A 14,580-nucleotide genomic window follows, 5' to 3' on the forward strand; every position below is an offset into this window, starting at 1 on the left:
TGTTCAATAATAAATGCAATTCTTCTTCATGAAATAAGCATCTTTGAGAGCAAAAATTTAAATAAGACAGTCTTATTTTCAGGGAAACAGGGGATATGTTTATCCCAGGCAGGTTACACTAAGTTATTGTAGCCTTACCTACCACATCTGCTGGAAGTTTGTTCCAAGCATCAACTACTTTTTCAGTAAAGTAATATTTTCTTGTGTTGTTTCTAACCTTTCTCCCGACTAACCTCAGATTGTGTCCCCTTGTTTTTGTGCTCAGTAAAATCATTTCCCTCTTTAACCTTATTTAGTCCTTTAACATATATAGAAGGGCTCCAGCTGTTAGAAAAGTACAATTCCCATCATGCCTGGACAGCCGAAGCTAAACCTTTAGCTGTCCAGGCATGTTGGGAATTGTAGTTTTGCAACAGCGGTAGGGCCTGAGCTTGACACCTCTCCTCCAGACTATACAGATTTAGGTCTTTATGCTGTAACTCCAATCACTTACGTGACCACTGACTTCCAATTTTGCGACTGGGGGGTTCCCAGCAGTTGAGCCCCACTATATAGCTACTTCATACCTCTCCAGTGGAAAGGGGATAACACCTTTAATTCCTGCAGCTCCCCTGAACAGAACCCCAATAGCAGGTTTATGACAACCACTTGGATCTCAGTTACTACTTATCTGAATACGTGAGGGATGTGGAACCTTCGGCCCTCCAGCTGTTGCAAAACTACGACTCCCATTCTGCCTGGACAGCCTTTGGAAGTTGTAGTTTTGCAACAGCTGGAGGGCTGAAGCTTCCCCATCCCTGGAATACAGCAACATACAGATAAGACACATATGATGACTTCTCTGCCATAGGATATTCATGTCCGGTTTCCATACTAGAAAAGTTTAGCCTCAAACTTTGGCATATCCCAATGGGTGTTTTGTTGGTGTAATGCATGGTATGGAACAAATATAGTAGACCTGATTTAGTCATCACTTGACTACAATAAGACCGCAGAGCCACAGCTGTTTATACTGTACATTTTATACAAATTTAAAAAAAGAAAATAAACAAAAAAAGACACACACTGGAAACATTTGACCAGAACAGCATAATTTGCATCACCTAATGCCCCAACTTAAAAAAGCGTGTAGAAATGGTCAGCTTACACCTTTTTTTCATCTGTATTGCTGAAACTAACAGTCCGATAGGGGATAAAAATGATATAGAAAGAAGGGAGGAGGAGGAGGAGGAGGGGGTAACAAAAAACAAAAACAGAGCCTGGGTGTGCAAATTATTCCCACATACACACACACATGAAGCTTTCATCCAGATGACCCCAAAAATGGTGTGGGCTGAGGGCTGCTCGCCCTACAGAGGTGCTCAAGGACTGCTAAAATCTATTCTTTTGGGAGGGTTAGATACCCATATACATATTAAATATACACATCATATATTTTTTTTGTTTGCATTTTTCATAAGGCAATGAAATGGTGACAAATTAAATTCATTCTATTAGAAAAAAATATTTATACATTTCTTTTTTCCCCTCTTTTTTTCAGGCCTAAAATAGTGTAGGGCAAGGCCCAAAAAAAATTAAAAAAAAAACAAAAAAAAAACATGCAACGCTTGGTTCATGTACACAAAAATAATCCCACAAAGTTTTAACATATTGTGTGTGTTTCTAGAAAAAAAACAAAAAAATCATTTGGTGTACTGATTAAATCAGAAGCAAGGATGAGGGTGAGGAAGGAGAACGTACAGATGAGCTGTGGATAGACACCACTACATATTTGTGTCTATTGCACATTCGGTCTAACATTCTTTAACAAAACGAAAAGAAAAAAAAATATTCTATAGAATAAAAAAAGAACAAAAAAAAAATTCATTCAGGAGGCAGCTCACTCTTCCGACCATAGGGTGATGGGAGGGGAAAGGCACTGCAAAGAACAGGCGTGCCCATTATCTGTTTGCAGGCATATGGAAATATCTTTAAAAAAATACCTTTACCCATTCATCCGTTCAAGCACAACACTGTGCTTCGTGAATAGTCATACAGCTGATGCATCTTACTGACCCCTTTTTCTTTTAACTTAAATAAGTGTTCTTTAAAACCACCCAGAGATGCAAAGTGTAAGCCTGGGAGAGCAGGTTGTGTGGGGGGTAGACAGCCATCAGCAGGTTCAGTGCATTTTTTTTTTTTTTTTTGCAGAGAGGGTCCCTCAAAAGTATGGCCTCTCATTTAACACAGAGGAGACCTCCAACGTTGGCCATGAATTCTTCCAGACTCTTCAGGAAGGACATTTTCTGTTTTCGGTCAAGGGTGGGAGGCGTGCTGCTTGCCGTCAGTTTGTTGAAGGCATCTGCTAAACGCTGGTAAATTAGAGGGTCTTGTTGACTGGATAATAGTGTTTCCACCAATTCTGCATACTCTGCCTGGAATAGAAAGAAAGAATGAGAAGTTTGCAAGGATTTGCTCTGGTTTCCTTCCAAAAACATACTAAGAGGTTAGGCCCTCATTCACATTTAAAGCCAATGTACCACTAGGTACAACAATTTATTTTATTTTTTTCATGGACAGGCTGGCACCAGCATGCTGATGCTGCGGTCCTTTTTTTTAAAAAAAAAAAAAGGCGCCGGCCCTCAGTGTGACAATCTCCACTGATTCTAATGAAGCTGTGTCACAGAGGGGAGGGGGTTTCATCAAACTATGTACCTAATGGTACATTTGCTTTGAGAAAACTGGATTAAGTTTCCTGATCAGAGAATCTAAATAGATTTCCTGACCCATAGGGTTCTATAGGACACAGACACCTTTCAGGTGCTGGAAAATAGGCACCTAATTGAGAAATCAGGAATTTTGGACAGTTCTGAGCTCTGGATGCATATCCGGAAACTGTCTGGAATTCTGGATGCTTTGCTTGGCAGCCCAGGCCAGCACCAGCACCCTGGAAAGTACCGCCGGGCGCTGACACTGGCCCCTTAACTGTACACATTCCTAATCAGATAAATTAGATAAATGCGGTGCTGTGTCAGAAAGGGACGGAAGCCATTAGCTCCCGACCCCATCAATCACTTTTCTGCATTATGCCTCCAGCCACAAGAGGCCGCTCTCTCCCCCAGCCTTGCAGCGCTTGAGTGACATCACCCATGCCAGCTGTAAGACATACAGGTGTGAAAGTCCAACAGCATCCAAGTCTGTGCAAGAAACCTTAAAGTTTTTATTGCATATCCAAGTACAAAACAGCGACCTTATGACGCACAGGAGTCTTTATCAAGCTTGATAAAGACGCCTGTCAGTCGAAAGTTTGCACAAACTTTGATGCTGTTGGACTTGCTCACTTGTAACATGCCAAATATTTTGTTAAACAACAGGGAGCCTTTAATGCTCCACCCTTACAGTAGTTTAAAGGTCTCTTTACTTTAGCGACTGGTGACAATCCAATTGCTTTACTAACGCATACAATAAGCTTACCTGGTTTAAGCAGACTAATGTATAAAATGCTTCACCTGCCGCCGTCGTCATTTCCGTATTGTGTTTTTGTAGGACAAGCATGTCAAAGACCAGCTATGGAGGAGAGAAGACACAAAAAGCCATGAAGCCAGCAGTGATCACTGAAGACAGTCCTTAAGTTATTGAGCAATGGGGAGTGCCTACCTTTAGAAAGTGCCTTGTTGCTGCAAGCAGAGGGGAGTCCGTGTCCTGTGCCTTCGCACATTGCTCAGCTAATGGGGTTAATGCTTCCAGGCAGAGCTGAGAAACCTCCGAACTCATTCTGATCAGGATAGTTAAGGGCGCTAAAGCAGTAATAATACCAAATAGTCATATAAAGCATAGAGGAAACGTGTAAACTATATGATGGATAGACACAGTACAACGTGATGACTGGGTTGATAAAAAGGGTAGATATCGAGCCATCAATACTTTCCCAGTATGTCCTTATGACCATGTTTTTTGTCCTTTCTCATAACAAAAGGTAAAAACTGGAGGCCTGTTGTTCTGCCAGCCCTGGGGGTTATTGTCTAACGGACCATGGTGTGCACTTACCAATAGCCTCTATTTGTGAGGATCATGCCAATCTGCACCACTGTGTGTGTTCCTTGGCACAATTGGGCTTAAGATGTTCCATGATCTTAGGTTTTAAAGTGTTACTGTTAACTTTTGACCCACTGCAATCCTAAGATGCAGCTATTTTTTTTTCTTTTATAATTACCTCCTCTATAAAATACAGAGGTCTCTGTGCTATACCAATCAGCAGTAAAATTAAATCCCCAATGGAGACTACCTAAACAGGGGCAAAATGACACTTGCCTTGCCTCTATTGAATAGCTGGGGTCTATGGATAGGTATGTTGTATGTACACCACTAAAATAGTGGGAAACAGTAGTAAAACATGCATGATAACCATGGGAAACTGTGGCAATATAATAGAGGAACACTGCCTACAAAACTAGTCTCTCTTTGCTTAGGGCCCTACTACAAAAAAAAGCTCAGGCTAATAATCATTTAGTGTAATAGGACATGTTAAAAAGCCACGATCAGCAGATATGTTTGTTTGTTTGTTGATTGTGGTATTTAAACATGTTGATAGCACACATATTGTGCAATGACGGTCTGCTACGCTTCACTCCATGTAATAGGACCACCACTGACTTCAATGGGCAGCCTGAATGATCTAAGGGTTGTTTGGGCGGCCCCTCCCACTGCTCCCCGCCTGTGCCTGTAATAGCACAAGCAGTGAGTGGGGAATGAGAGCGCTGAGCTGACAGGTCGACACCTGCTTACCCTTTATTATCGTGCCGTGTAATACAGCCTTTACTCAATCCTAAAAACCAAGCAAAGCAGCAGACTGATGAATTGTGATGCATGACATTTGTCAGAAAGGATACGAGGTCATCCCCAGCTCAAGGGAATACATGAGGCTCTTGAACAGATCTTCTGGAAGCTGCGGAATCTTCTCCGGGAAAATTTCACATATAAATGTGATCAGCTTATAGTACTGATTACATAGCGACGGAAACTGCAAGGAGACAATAAGTGTCACCGACCGTAGCAATACATCACAGCTATAAAATAGTACATGAAGTAGAAGACATACAAACCTTTAGTAAGTCTTGTGACATTAATGGCAGCACAATATTGACACCATATAAAACTACATCAGCTGCAGACACCGGCCTGTTTGTCGCTTGTCCTTGCTCATGGGGGCGAAAAACTTCATCTGAAATAATAAATGACAAGTTAGAATTATCCTTACTCCAATTCTTTATAATAGAATGCACCAGCATCCCTTGTTATACACCTCAGCTGCTGCAGAACATCTTTTTTTAAAGAAAATCTAGATAACTGTGTACCCCTGGGGCACGCTCGTCCTTTTTAACTACTTACAGACTTAGCATTGTCTGAAAAGGGATTAAGAAGCAGCCTTGCAGCACTAGAGGTAGCTGAAGCAGATCTGAACAGTACAGGTACAGTGGCTGCTATAGGACTGAGAGGCAATGCTATTAGTAATACTGGAGTAAAGCAGGTCATACCTGTGTCACTGAAGTCAATGAACTCCTTCGATAGCAGATTAGTGAGAAGCTCCATGATGAGCAGCAGGTCCTGATACTGATCCTCCTCTGCGGTTACATCTATACGTTTTCTTCCCAGGTTGTTTTTGGAATATACTTGAAGCAGGGTCAGGCAAGCTTCATACAGATTCATGGCTTTAGACTGAGGAGGGATAAGACAACTCATTAGATCGAAAACGTAGAAACAAGCATGTATGTCACCATTTACAGTACAAATCACTGAATTCTGAATCTCGGTGTACACAAATTAATTTCATGAAAAGTAGTTGTGCTCTGCAAGTGCTCCAATTCTATAGAACGGTCTGGTATGTAGGGTTGGACGAACCTGGATGTGCTCAAAGTTTGCTCAACTCTACTGGTATGACTTTTCTATAGGGGCAGAGCACTTGCCAATCAGAACTCCCTTTACTAGACAATTCAAACAGAGCTTCTGTACCAGCTGTAAATTCACTTATTTCATCACCTCTCCATACTGCTCCACATACTCTCTGCATTTACTTACATTACATTTCAGTATAAGAACAAAATGTATGCAATAAAAGTGTGTGTGTGTGTGTGTGTGTGTGTGTGTGTGTGTGTGTGTGTGTGTGTGTGTGTGTGTGTGTGTGTGTGTGTGTGTGTGTGTATATTATATATATACACACACATACACACACATACATACATACACATACATACATACATACAGTGGTGCCTTGGATTACGAGCATAATTCGTTCCGGGACCATGCTTGTAATCCAAATCCACTCTTAAACCAAAGCAAATTTTCCCATAAGAAATAATTGATATTCAAACAATTGGTTGCACACCCCAAAAATAATGATTTATTATTCTGAATAACATGTAAAATAGATAAAAAAAAAAACATTCAGAAACATCAGAATATGTGATATTATAAGTTACTGTACAGTAATGGAGAGGATGGGAAACACAAGGACTGACACAGACTGCAGGGAGCATGAAGGAATGAGCAGGGCAGATGTGGGCAAATACATGCAGCACTCTCTGGAGAGAGAGGGGTTACAGCTATGGAGAGATTACCTCCACAGTCCTGTCCCCTAATGTAAGCCCTAGCCTGAAGTGTATCTGCTATGATTTGGAAGGTGAGGACAGGGTCCTGGGTCAGAGTACAGGTCTGTAGACCCAGCTATGCAGACCATGTCCCTCCTCCACTCGCGCACCCACCCAGTACAGGGAGCTCTTAAACCAAAGCAATGCTCTTAAACCAAGTCATAATTTTGAAAAACTGTGAGCTCTTAAACCAAAACGTCTTAAACCAAGTTACTCTTAACCCCTTGCCTCTAAAGCCTGTTTTGGCCTTAATGACCAGGCTCATTTTTCAAAATCTGACCTGCTCACTTTATGCGCTTATAGCTCAGTGATGCTTTAACGTATGCTAGCGATTCTGAGATTGTTTTTTCGTCACATATGACACTTTATATTAGTAGCAAAATTTGGTCACTACTTTGTGTATTTTTTGTGAAAAACATCAAAATATCATGAAAAATTTTAAAATTTTGCATTTTATGAACTTCTGAAATTCTCTGCTTCTAAAAAAGGAAGTCATAGCACATAAATTAGTTACTAAATCACATTACCAATATGTCCTCTTTATTCTGGCATAATTTGGGAAACATTTTACTTTTTTAGGGTGTTATAGGGTTTAGAAATTTATTAGCAAATTATCACATTTTGTGATATTTTTTAGGGACCAGTTCTTTTTTAAATGGATTTAGAAGGCTTGTATACTGAAAACCCCCATAAGTGACCCCATTTTGGAAACTAGACACCTTAAAGAATTAATCTAGGGGTATAATGAGCATTTTTACCCTACAGGGGCTGGAGGAAAGTATTCACAATTAGGACAGAGAGCGCTGCATGTATTTGCCCACATATGTCCTGCTCATTCCTTCATGCTCCCTGCAGTCTCTGTCAGCTCTGATTGGTCCATGCTGAAAATATCCCCTTTCCCATTGCTGTCATGTAACCACACAGACCTCTGACAGCAGCCCTGCTTCTCTATTCAAGCCTGTTGTACTACGCTCCTGCATTATGGGCATCTGCAGTTCCATTCTGTATCTACAAATTGCGGCTGTTTTTCAGGTTTCTGCACTTACTCTATAATATATTATACACCACATGCTGATTTCCATACTGTACAGTAACTTATAATGGGACATATTCAGCTGTTTTTAAATGTTTCATTTGTTTTACATGTTATTCAGAATATAAATTCACTATTTTTGGGGTGTGGAACCAATTGTCTGCATTTTAGTAATTTCTTATGGGAAAACTTGCTTTGGTTTAAGAGTGGATTTGGATTACAAGCACAGTCCCGGAACTAATTATGCTCGTAATCCAAGGCACCACTGTATGTATATGTGTGTGTATATTAATAATATATATATATATATATATATATATATATATATATATATATATATATATATATAAATATATATAAATGTTTTATGTTAGGGATCTGCCACATTTATCACTGTTGTTCCAAAGACAACTAATCTTTACCACCTAGAGAACCGAACTTTACCATTCGCAAGCCATTAAAAGTATTAGAAGAATCCTGAAAATAAATATTTTCCTACAAGATAAATCCAGCGGCAGGACAAGCAGCTTTAGGAGAAAATGCCAAAATTGAGGCCTAGGCCCCTCGATCTCTTAGTTGTATGACAGCAAATGTCAGTGGATGAATGAGTGCTAAGTGGTCACTTCATGTACCCTTAAAGCTCCTTATAGTCAGGTCTGCTGTCCACTATAGGCTGCGCTGGATGGAGCTTCTGGCATAAATCAGGTATTTTTAGTATAAGCATAATGTTCCCATGCTGTGGATTTTTTCCAGTGTAGCTGTGTATTTTGAACCCCCATTGAAAATTTATTGGGAAATTCTGCAACAATTCAGCAACCAATCCACAATTCCTAGACATTAGCCAAGAGTTTAAATTCATGTCAACATTTGCAAAGTCTAGCTGTATCAGCAAGTGTTAAGGCCATTACTTGAGGTCCCAACTTGTATTATTAAATACAATTTTTATTTTTAGAAGTGCTATGACAGCTTCCACTCAACAAGCTATAGGCTTATGTCCAGGTCCAGTCTATAGCTTTCATGTACGTAAAAAATATAACATTGTTTAGTGCATATTACACAGCAAATTATCCCCCTCCCCTTTATTGAATCAGTAGAAAATATCACATCCACCATGTATTCTTTTTTGGCCTAGAATTAAAAAACAAAACAAAAAACGGCGTGTCCATTCTTAATGATATGCATCCAATGATTCCACTAAAACCAATGAAAAACTCTATAAAAATGTTCCCAATACAAGTAAAATAGTATGAGTTATGGCAATTTCAGAGATTTGCCTTCAAACAGACAAGTAGTTTTCAGCCTCTATTTTATGCTGAGCAGTGGGGGTCTGAGAGGTGGGACCCCTTCAATTCTGAGAAATGGGTGGTTATACATGCAACGTTACCGTACACTGAAATGAGTTGAAATTAGGAAGAATGAGGCTGGGTTCACACTGAGGAATTGTAGAAAGTTTTCTGCTTGAAATTCCTCGCCTATTCTGCTCTGGCAGAACAGGAGCGGAATTTAAACAGAATGCAAGCAGAATTTAAGCCCCCATTAACTTATATAGGAGAATCCGCCCAAAGAATTGACATGTCAATTCTTTGGGCAAAAAGCATATCAGCAGCAGAAAATTTCTGCTCTGAAATTCTGCAGTGTGAAAAACAGAGCAGAAATCCCATTGAGCACAATAGGACATTGCTCTGTATATATTTTACTAGAGTAATTTCAAACTGAAATAAGAGGGGATTCCTCGTCAATTCCTCACCTATTCCTCAGTGTGAAACCAGCCTGAGGGGATACTCCTAGGAGGAGAATTTCCATCTCTGCTTTTTATCAGCGTTTAGTGCTCGGAAACATTTGGCGGCACCATAAAGAATGAATGGAGCATAGGCCGCACAGGGCACAGCAATAACTTCATTCATTCCGGGAATATTTGCATCCCTGTTCTCGGTGGTGTCCTGGGAGGTCAGACCCCAAAAGGATCAGCAAAGGATCCCAAACATTCCCAGGATCAGCAAGTTACAGGATGTGAAAAATGAACTTTTCGCAAACAAATAGAGATAACATAACCCTTACAAAATAATCCGCCATGCTGCAAATTCCAGCATCTGTAGGATACAGATGACCAGGACCCGGCGACCAATGACATACCATAATCATGGACTTACCTCTCCAAGGTAACAAATCTGTTTATGTGCAACTTCTACAAAAACTTCTATAATAAGGTTCACAGTCTCTGGGGTGTTTTTATAGACCTCCATTAACCCAATGCAATTAGTTAAAAAGTCCATAAGAAAATTGAAGAGGATGGCCACATTGTCTATCTGTGTGGCTTCTGCGATTCCGCAGAGGGCTTCTAACGTGGCTGTGATCTCCTGCTTCACCTCCTCTTCTTGGCAAATTTGCTGGAAGTTTTCTTGATTAATTACATTCAAGAACCTCTGTTGTAAAGGCTGCAACACCTGTTACAGAGACATACGGTCAGAAGGAAGATACATATAACCATTATAAGAGATCTACAGGATAGGTGGTAAGTGTCTGATCATGGACATTCCAGACCACTGGGACCCTCACCAGTCATGTGTGTGGATCCTATCTATCCCACTTGAATTGAGCGGCTGTACTGTGCTGTACTCTATTACCATTACCATAAACTCTGAATGGAGTAGCCATGCTCATGAGTGACCCCCGCTCTATTCAAACAAGGAGAGATGGGACTCCCATTCTTATGATCGGGGGTCCCAGTCGTCTTACTTTAAAGTGTGAAAGTCCATTTGCCATGGATGCTTATTAGAAGCTGCTAGATAACATCCAATAGTATGGAGTAGTGTTGCACGATGCACCGAAATATCGATACTACTATCGATATTCTGGCGCCCCCTGCTCCCACCTGTCATCTCCTCGGCGCGCACACCCTCTTCCCTAGTCGGCACCAAAGTCAAATAGCCGGCACATAGCTATTGCTTGTGCCGGCTATGTAACTGTATAGATGCCGCTGTCATACTGACAGCGGCATTACCCCCCTCCTGAGCCCGCTCCATATACAGCAGGGTCGGCTACTGTGTGTTGCAGACCCTGGCTGCTAATGACTGCGGGCAGAGCAGGGTCACGGGCTGAAGAGGGAGAGCAGCGCGTCCTGGAGAGGAGAAGGCTGGAGGAGGGGGAGGCAGGAGGAGATGCGGCCACTACATCTGCACAGGACTATGAGGTGGTGGGGGCGGCAAGAGTTTGAGGAGGGGCTGGAGGCCGGGGACTACAGGAATCTCCAGAGCAGACATTAACAATGTGGGGGGTTTACAGTCAGCCTGACTCTGACTGGGGAGGGGGGGCTGTAACCTACAGATTACAGACAAATCCAGGTCACCCTGCTGGGTCAGTGGCCAGCATGCCCTGACACCAGGAATAGTAAAACTACAGCCCCCATCATCCCCCCTGCTGGCTGGTGTGTTATATGGCTACAACCCCCATCATCCCCCCTGCTGGCTGGTGTGTTATATGGCTACAGCCCCCATCATCCCCCCTGCTGGCTGGTGTGTTATATGGCTACAACCCCCATCATCCCCCCTGCTGGCTGGTGTGTTATATGGCTACAGCCCCCATCATCCCCCCTGCTGTCTGGTGTGTTATATGGCTACAACCCCCATCATCCCCCCTGCTGGCTGGTGTGTGTTATATGGCTACAGCCCCCATCATTCCCCTGCTGGCTGGTGTGTGTTATATGGCTACAACCCCCATCACCCTCTGTTAGTCAAAGTGTTACATGACCAAAACCCCCATTTTCCCCGATAGCAGGTGTGTGTTACATGTCTACAACCCCCATCCTCCCCAGATAGCAGTTGTGTGTAACATGACTACAACCCCCATCCTCCCCCCTGATATCTGAAGTGTGTGTTACATGACTACAATCCCCATCCCCGGCAGCTGAAGTGTTATTGTCCATACTACCTGTCACCTTCCTGATCACGCACGTTAAACCGAGCAAGCGCAGAAACCACCCAGTTCAGTACCACATAAAAACATGGTACTAAATAAAACTACAGATCACGGCGCAAAAAATGCCCCCTCACCCCCCAGCCAGACAGGCGGAGAGATAAAAAAACAAAAACAAAAAGTAAGGCAGAGTTGGGCAAGTTTTTATTTATTTTAAATAATGGGGACTTTATTATTAAAGTAATAAAATTAGGGGAACATAAATTGGTTCGTACTGACCTGAACCTGTGGGTGGGGGGAGGGGGGGGGGGGGGGTCATTTCTATTCTTGTGTATGTTTTTTTTGTTTTTTTTTTTGTTTCTTAAATATAATTTATTAAGTATCGAATTGGTATCGGGCATTGAAAAAAAAAAAAGCTGGTATTGGTATCGAACTCAAAATTCTGGTATCGTGACATCACTAGTATGGAGACAATTTACCTTTGCATGCTATAAACCGTATAATAAGTAAATATCAAATCTCACCTCAGTCCAGTATTGCTGTTTCGTCTCAGAGTCCATATGAGCAAATCCTCCTAGTACCAGAGCCTTCATGAGAGTCCTCTGTACAGAGCTGGACAGGTAGTTGAGGGGAGGACTCCTCCGTGCAAATTGTTTGGCAAGGTTCCACCAGTTCTCACACTGTATTACTAAATTGGCCCTAGGAAATATAATCTCCAAATCAGAATTTAACAAATTCCCATAAACCTGGAAAAGTTATGAAAAAATTTCCATAACGTTGCCAGTAGTAAATTACAATCAGATCTATTGCTGTTAATGTGTTTACGTAGATTTTATTTTTTTTTTACTGATAACGGCCAATCAACATCTGTAATTTTTTTGTACGTTACTATGAGGGCAGCCATCTTTCCTGAGTTGTTTTTAACAGCATCTAGCGATATACTTTACAGTAAGCTCAACAAACATCGACAATTTACAGGACCTATCCTATTGACATGAATAGGAAACATTATTGAGCATGCTCTGCGACCTTTGAAGGGGTCATTCCACAGGCAGGGGGAGGCTGAGCGCCTCAGTTTATAATACATAGTAAAATGAATAAAAAAATGTTTTTAGCACTTTTTGGAAAGATTTTGTTAATATTTCAAAACTTTACATTCCCTTTACTAGAACAGATGTCAGGAGAGAGGGGACAGGGTCTTTATAAAGAAGATAGCGGGATGTTACTTACCGTTCTCTTCTTTCTACAAGGGCTACTAATAGTTGTACAGTGTCGTTGGCCAGCTCCTGCTCAGAGCTCCACACTGACAGATTGCTGATCACTTTTTCTAGCAGATAACCAATAATCCACTGGGATCCTTCCGTGTCTGCACCAAATGCAGTATTTAATGGCAAGCTTATCTACAAGACACAAACCAGAGACGTAATCGACTGCTCAGGACTACAAACACACAGCAAGTAAAAAGCATGGCAGCTACCGATGAGTTTTGTACTAACCTGGTCATATAATTTCTCATCCACAAGGAGATAAGTCTTGGCCCACCGTCTCAGAAACCAGACTATGTCTTTCCCCATCTGAGGGCTTAGAAGATGGGTTAAATCCGCCCTTGTGGCACGAGACTCTACCTCTGAGGCTCTCAGAACCGCAGAGAGTAACCTGCATAGGGGAGAGTTATACAGGTACAGCGACAGATTAATCACCTAAGAGTAGTCGGCTCTCATTCACAGCAAGCATGGGGTTTTAAAGGAGAAGTCTGACAAAATTTTATACTAAAGTATTGTATTGCCCCCCCAAAGTTATACAAATCCCCAATATACACTTATTATGGGAAATGTACACTAAGTGTTTTTTCCCTGCACTTACTACTGCATCAAGGCTTCACTTCCTGGATAACATGGTGATGTCACGACCCGACTCCCAGAGCTGTGCGGGCTGTGGCTGCTGGAGAGGATGATGGCAGAGGGACACTGAGGGACACAAGGCACTGGAGGGACACTGGGCATCCCTCTGCCATCATCCTCTCTAACTTTATGTGCATTTTCCGTAATAAGTGTATATTGCTTATTTGTATAACTTTTGGTGGGCAATACAATACTTCAATTTTCACCGTACTTCTCCTTTAAACACGAGCACAAAGTTGTCACATGTCACAGTATTATTGTGACAATATGTATATACCTTTGTGCTCTTTTCTTTTTTATGTATAAATTGATTATTTGATTATTTTGGTGCTGGTTAGAATTTAGAGGTGTATCAATTAGGTGAACAATTTTATTGGATATATATTAAACGCTAAGTTTTATTTACCCTTGGCAGTGATATACATTTGGAATTAAGGGAATTATTTATCACAGGTGGCAGTGAAACGAGCACAAAGTTGCCTAATACAAATGCAGATCGACTATATTCAGGTCGATGGGTGCGCTTTAAAAAGGATCCACTTACCGAGAGTGACAACAAATCACTGGATCGTTCATGGAGCCATTAAAGGGGTAAACCAGAATTTAAGAAAACATGGCTGCTTTCTTCTAGAAACAGTGCCTCACTTATCCTTAGTTTGTGTCTGGTATTGCAGCTCAGTTTCATTAAAAGGGAATGGAGTAGAGTTGTAATACCGCACACAACCTGAGGACAGGTGTGGTGCCATTTCTGGAGGAGCAATGTTTTACTAATCCTGGATAACCTCTTTAAAAAGGGTTATCCAGCATCCACAAAACATATCCGCTTTCCTCCAAAAACAGTGCCACACTTGCCCTCAGGCTGTGCACTGTATTACAACTCGGCTCCATTCACTTCAATAGAACTTAGCTTCGATACCACACAAACGGAGGACCGCTGTAGTGCTGTTTCTAGAAGAAAGCAGCCATGTTTTTCAAACCCCCTTTAAACTCCATTTTTGTTGCCAGCAGGAAGATGTTCTGCTGACAGTGATATACAGTAAACGTAATCAAGTGTTTGCTTGATCATCATTTGATTACTGATCTCTGTCATCGAAATGGGAGAACTATTACC

The 14,580-nt window shown here is 41.6% G+C and overlaps 1 protein-coding gene across 3 annotated transcripts in view; it reads right to left on the minus strand.

Annotated features, from left to right (window-relative positions):
• Positions 1 to 1,672: 1,672 nt before the first annotated feature.
• Positions 1,673 to 14,580, minus strand: part of XPO4 (exportin 4) — an 87,386-nt gene continuing 74,478 nt past the window's right edge. For all 3 annotated transcript variants that reach the window (XM_069969821.1, XM_069969820.1, XM_069969819.1), the window contains exons 14-23: positions 13,065 to 13,224; positions 12,799 to 12,968; positions 12,093 to 12,267; positions 9,807 to 10,100; positions 5,514 to 5,694; positions 5,082 to 5,200; positions 4,869 to 4,999; positions 3,637 to 3,754; positions 3,454 to 3,546; positions 1,673 to 2,414 (exon numbers count right to left, since the gene is read on the minus strand). In XM_069969821.1, the coding sequence (XP_069825922.1) occupies positions 2,217 to 2,414; positions 3,454 to 3,546; positions 3,637 to 3,754; positions 4,869 to 4,999; positions 5,082 to 5,200; positions 5,514 to 5,694; positions 9,807 to 10,100; positions 12,093 to 12,267; positions 12,799 to 12,968; positions 13,065 to 13,224 (1,639 nt within the window). In that variant the 3' untranslated portion in view covers positions 1,673 to 2,216. The remainder of the gene's footprint in view (positions 2,415 to 3,453; positions 3,547 to 3,636; positions 3,755 to 4,868; positions 5,000 to 5,081; positions 5,201 to 5,513; positions 5,695 to 9,806; positions 10,101 to 12,092; positions 12,268 to 12,798; positions 12,969 to 13,064; positions 13,225 to 14,580) is intronic.

This window comes from Dendropsophus ebraccatus, chromosome 5 (assembly GCF_027789765.1).
Source record: "Dendropsophus ebraccatus isolate aDenEbr1 chromosome 5, aDenEbr1.pat, whole genome shotgun sequence".
Taxonomy (NCBI): Eukaryota; Metazoa; Chordata; class Amphibia; order Anura; family Hylidae; genus Dendropsophus; species Dendropsophus ebraccatus.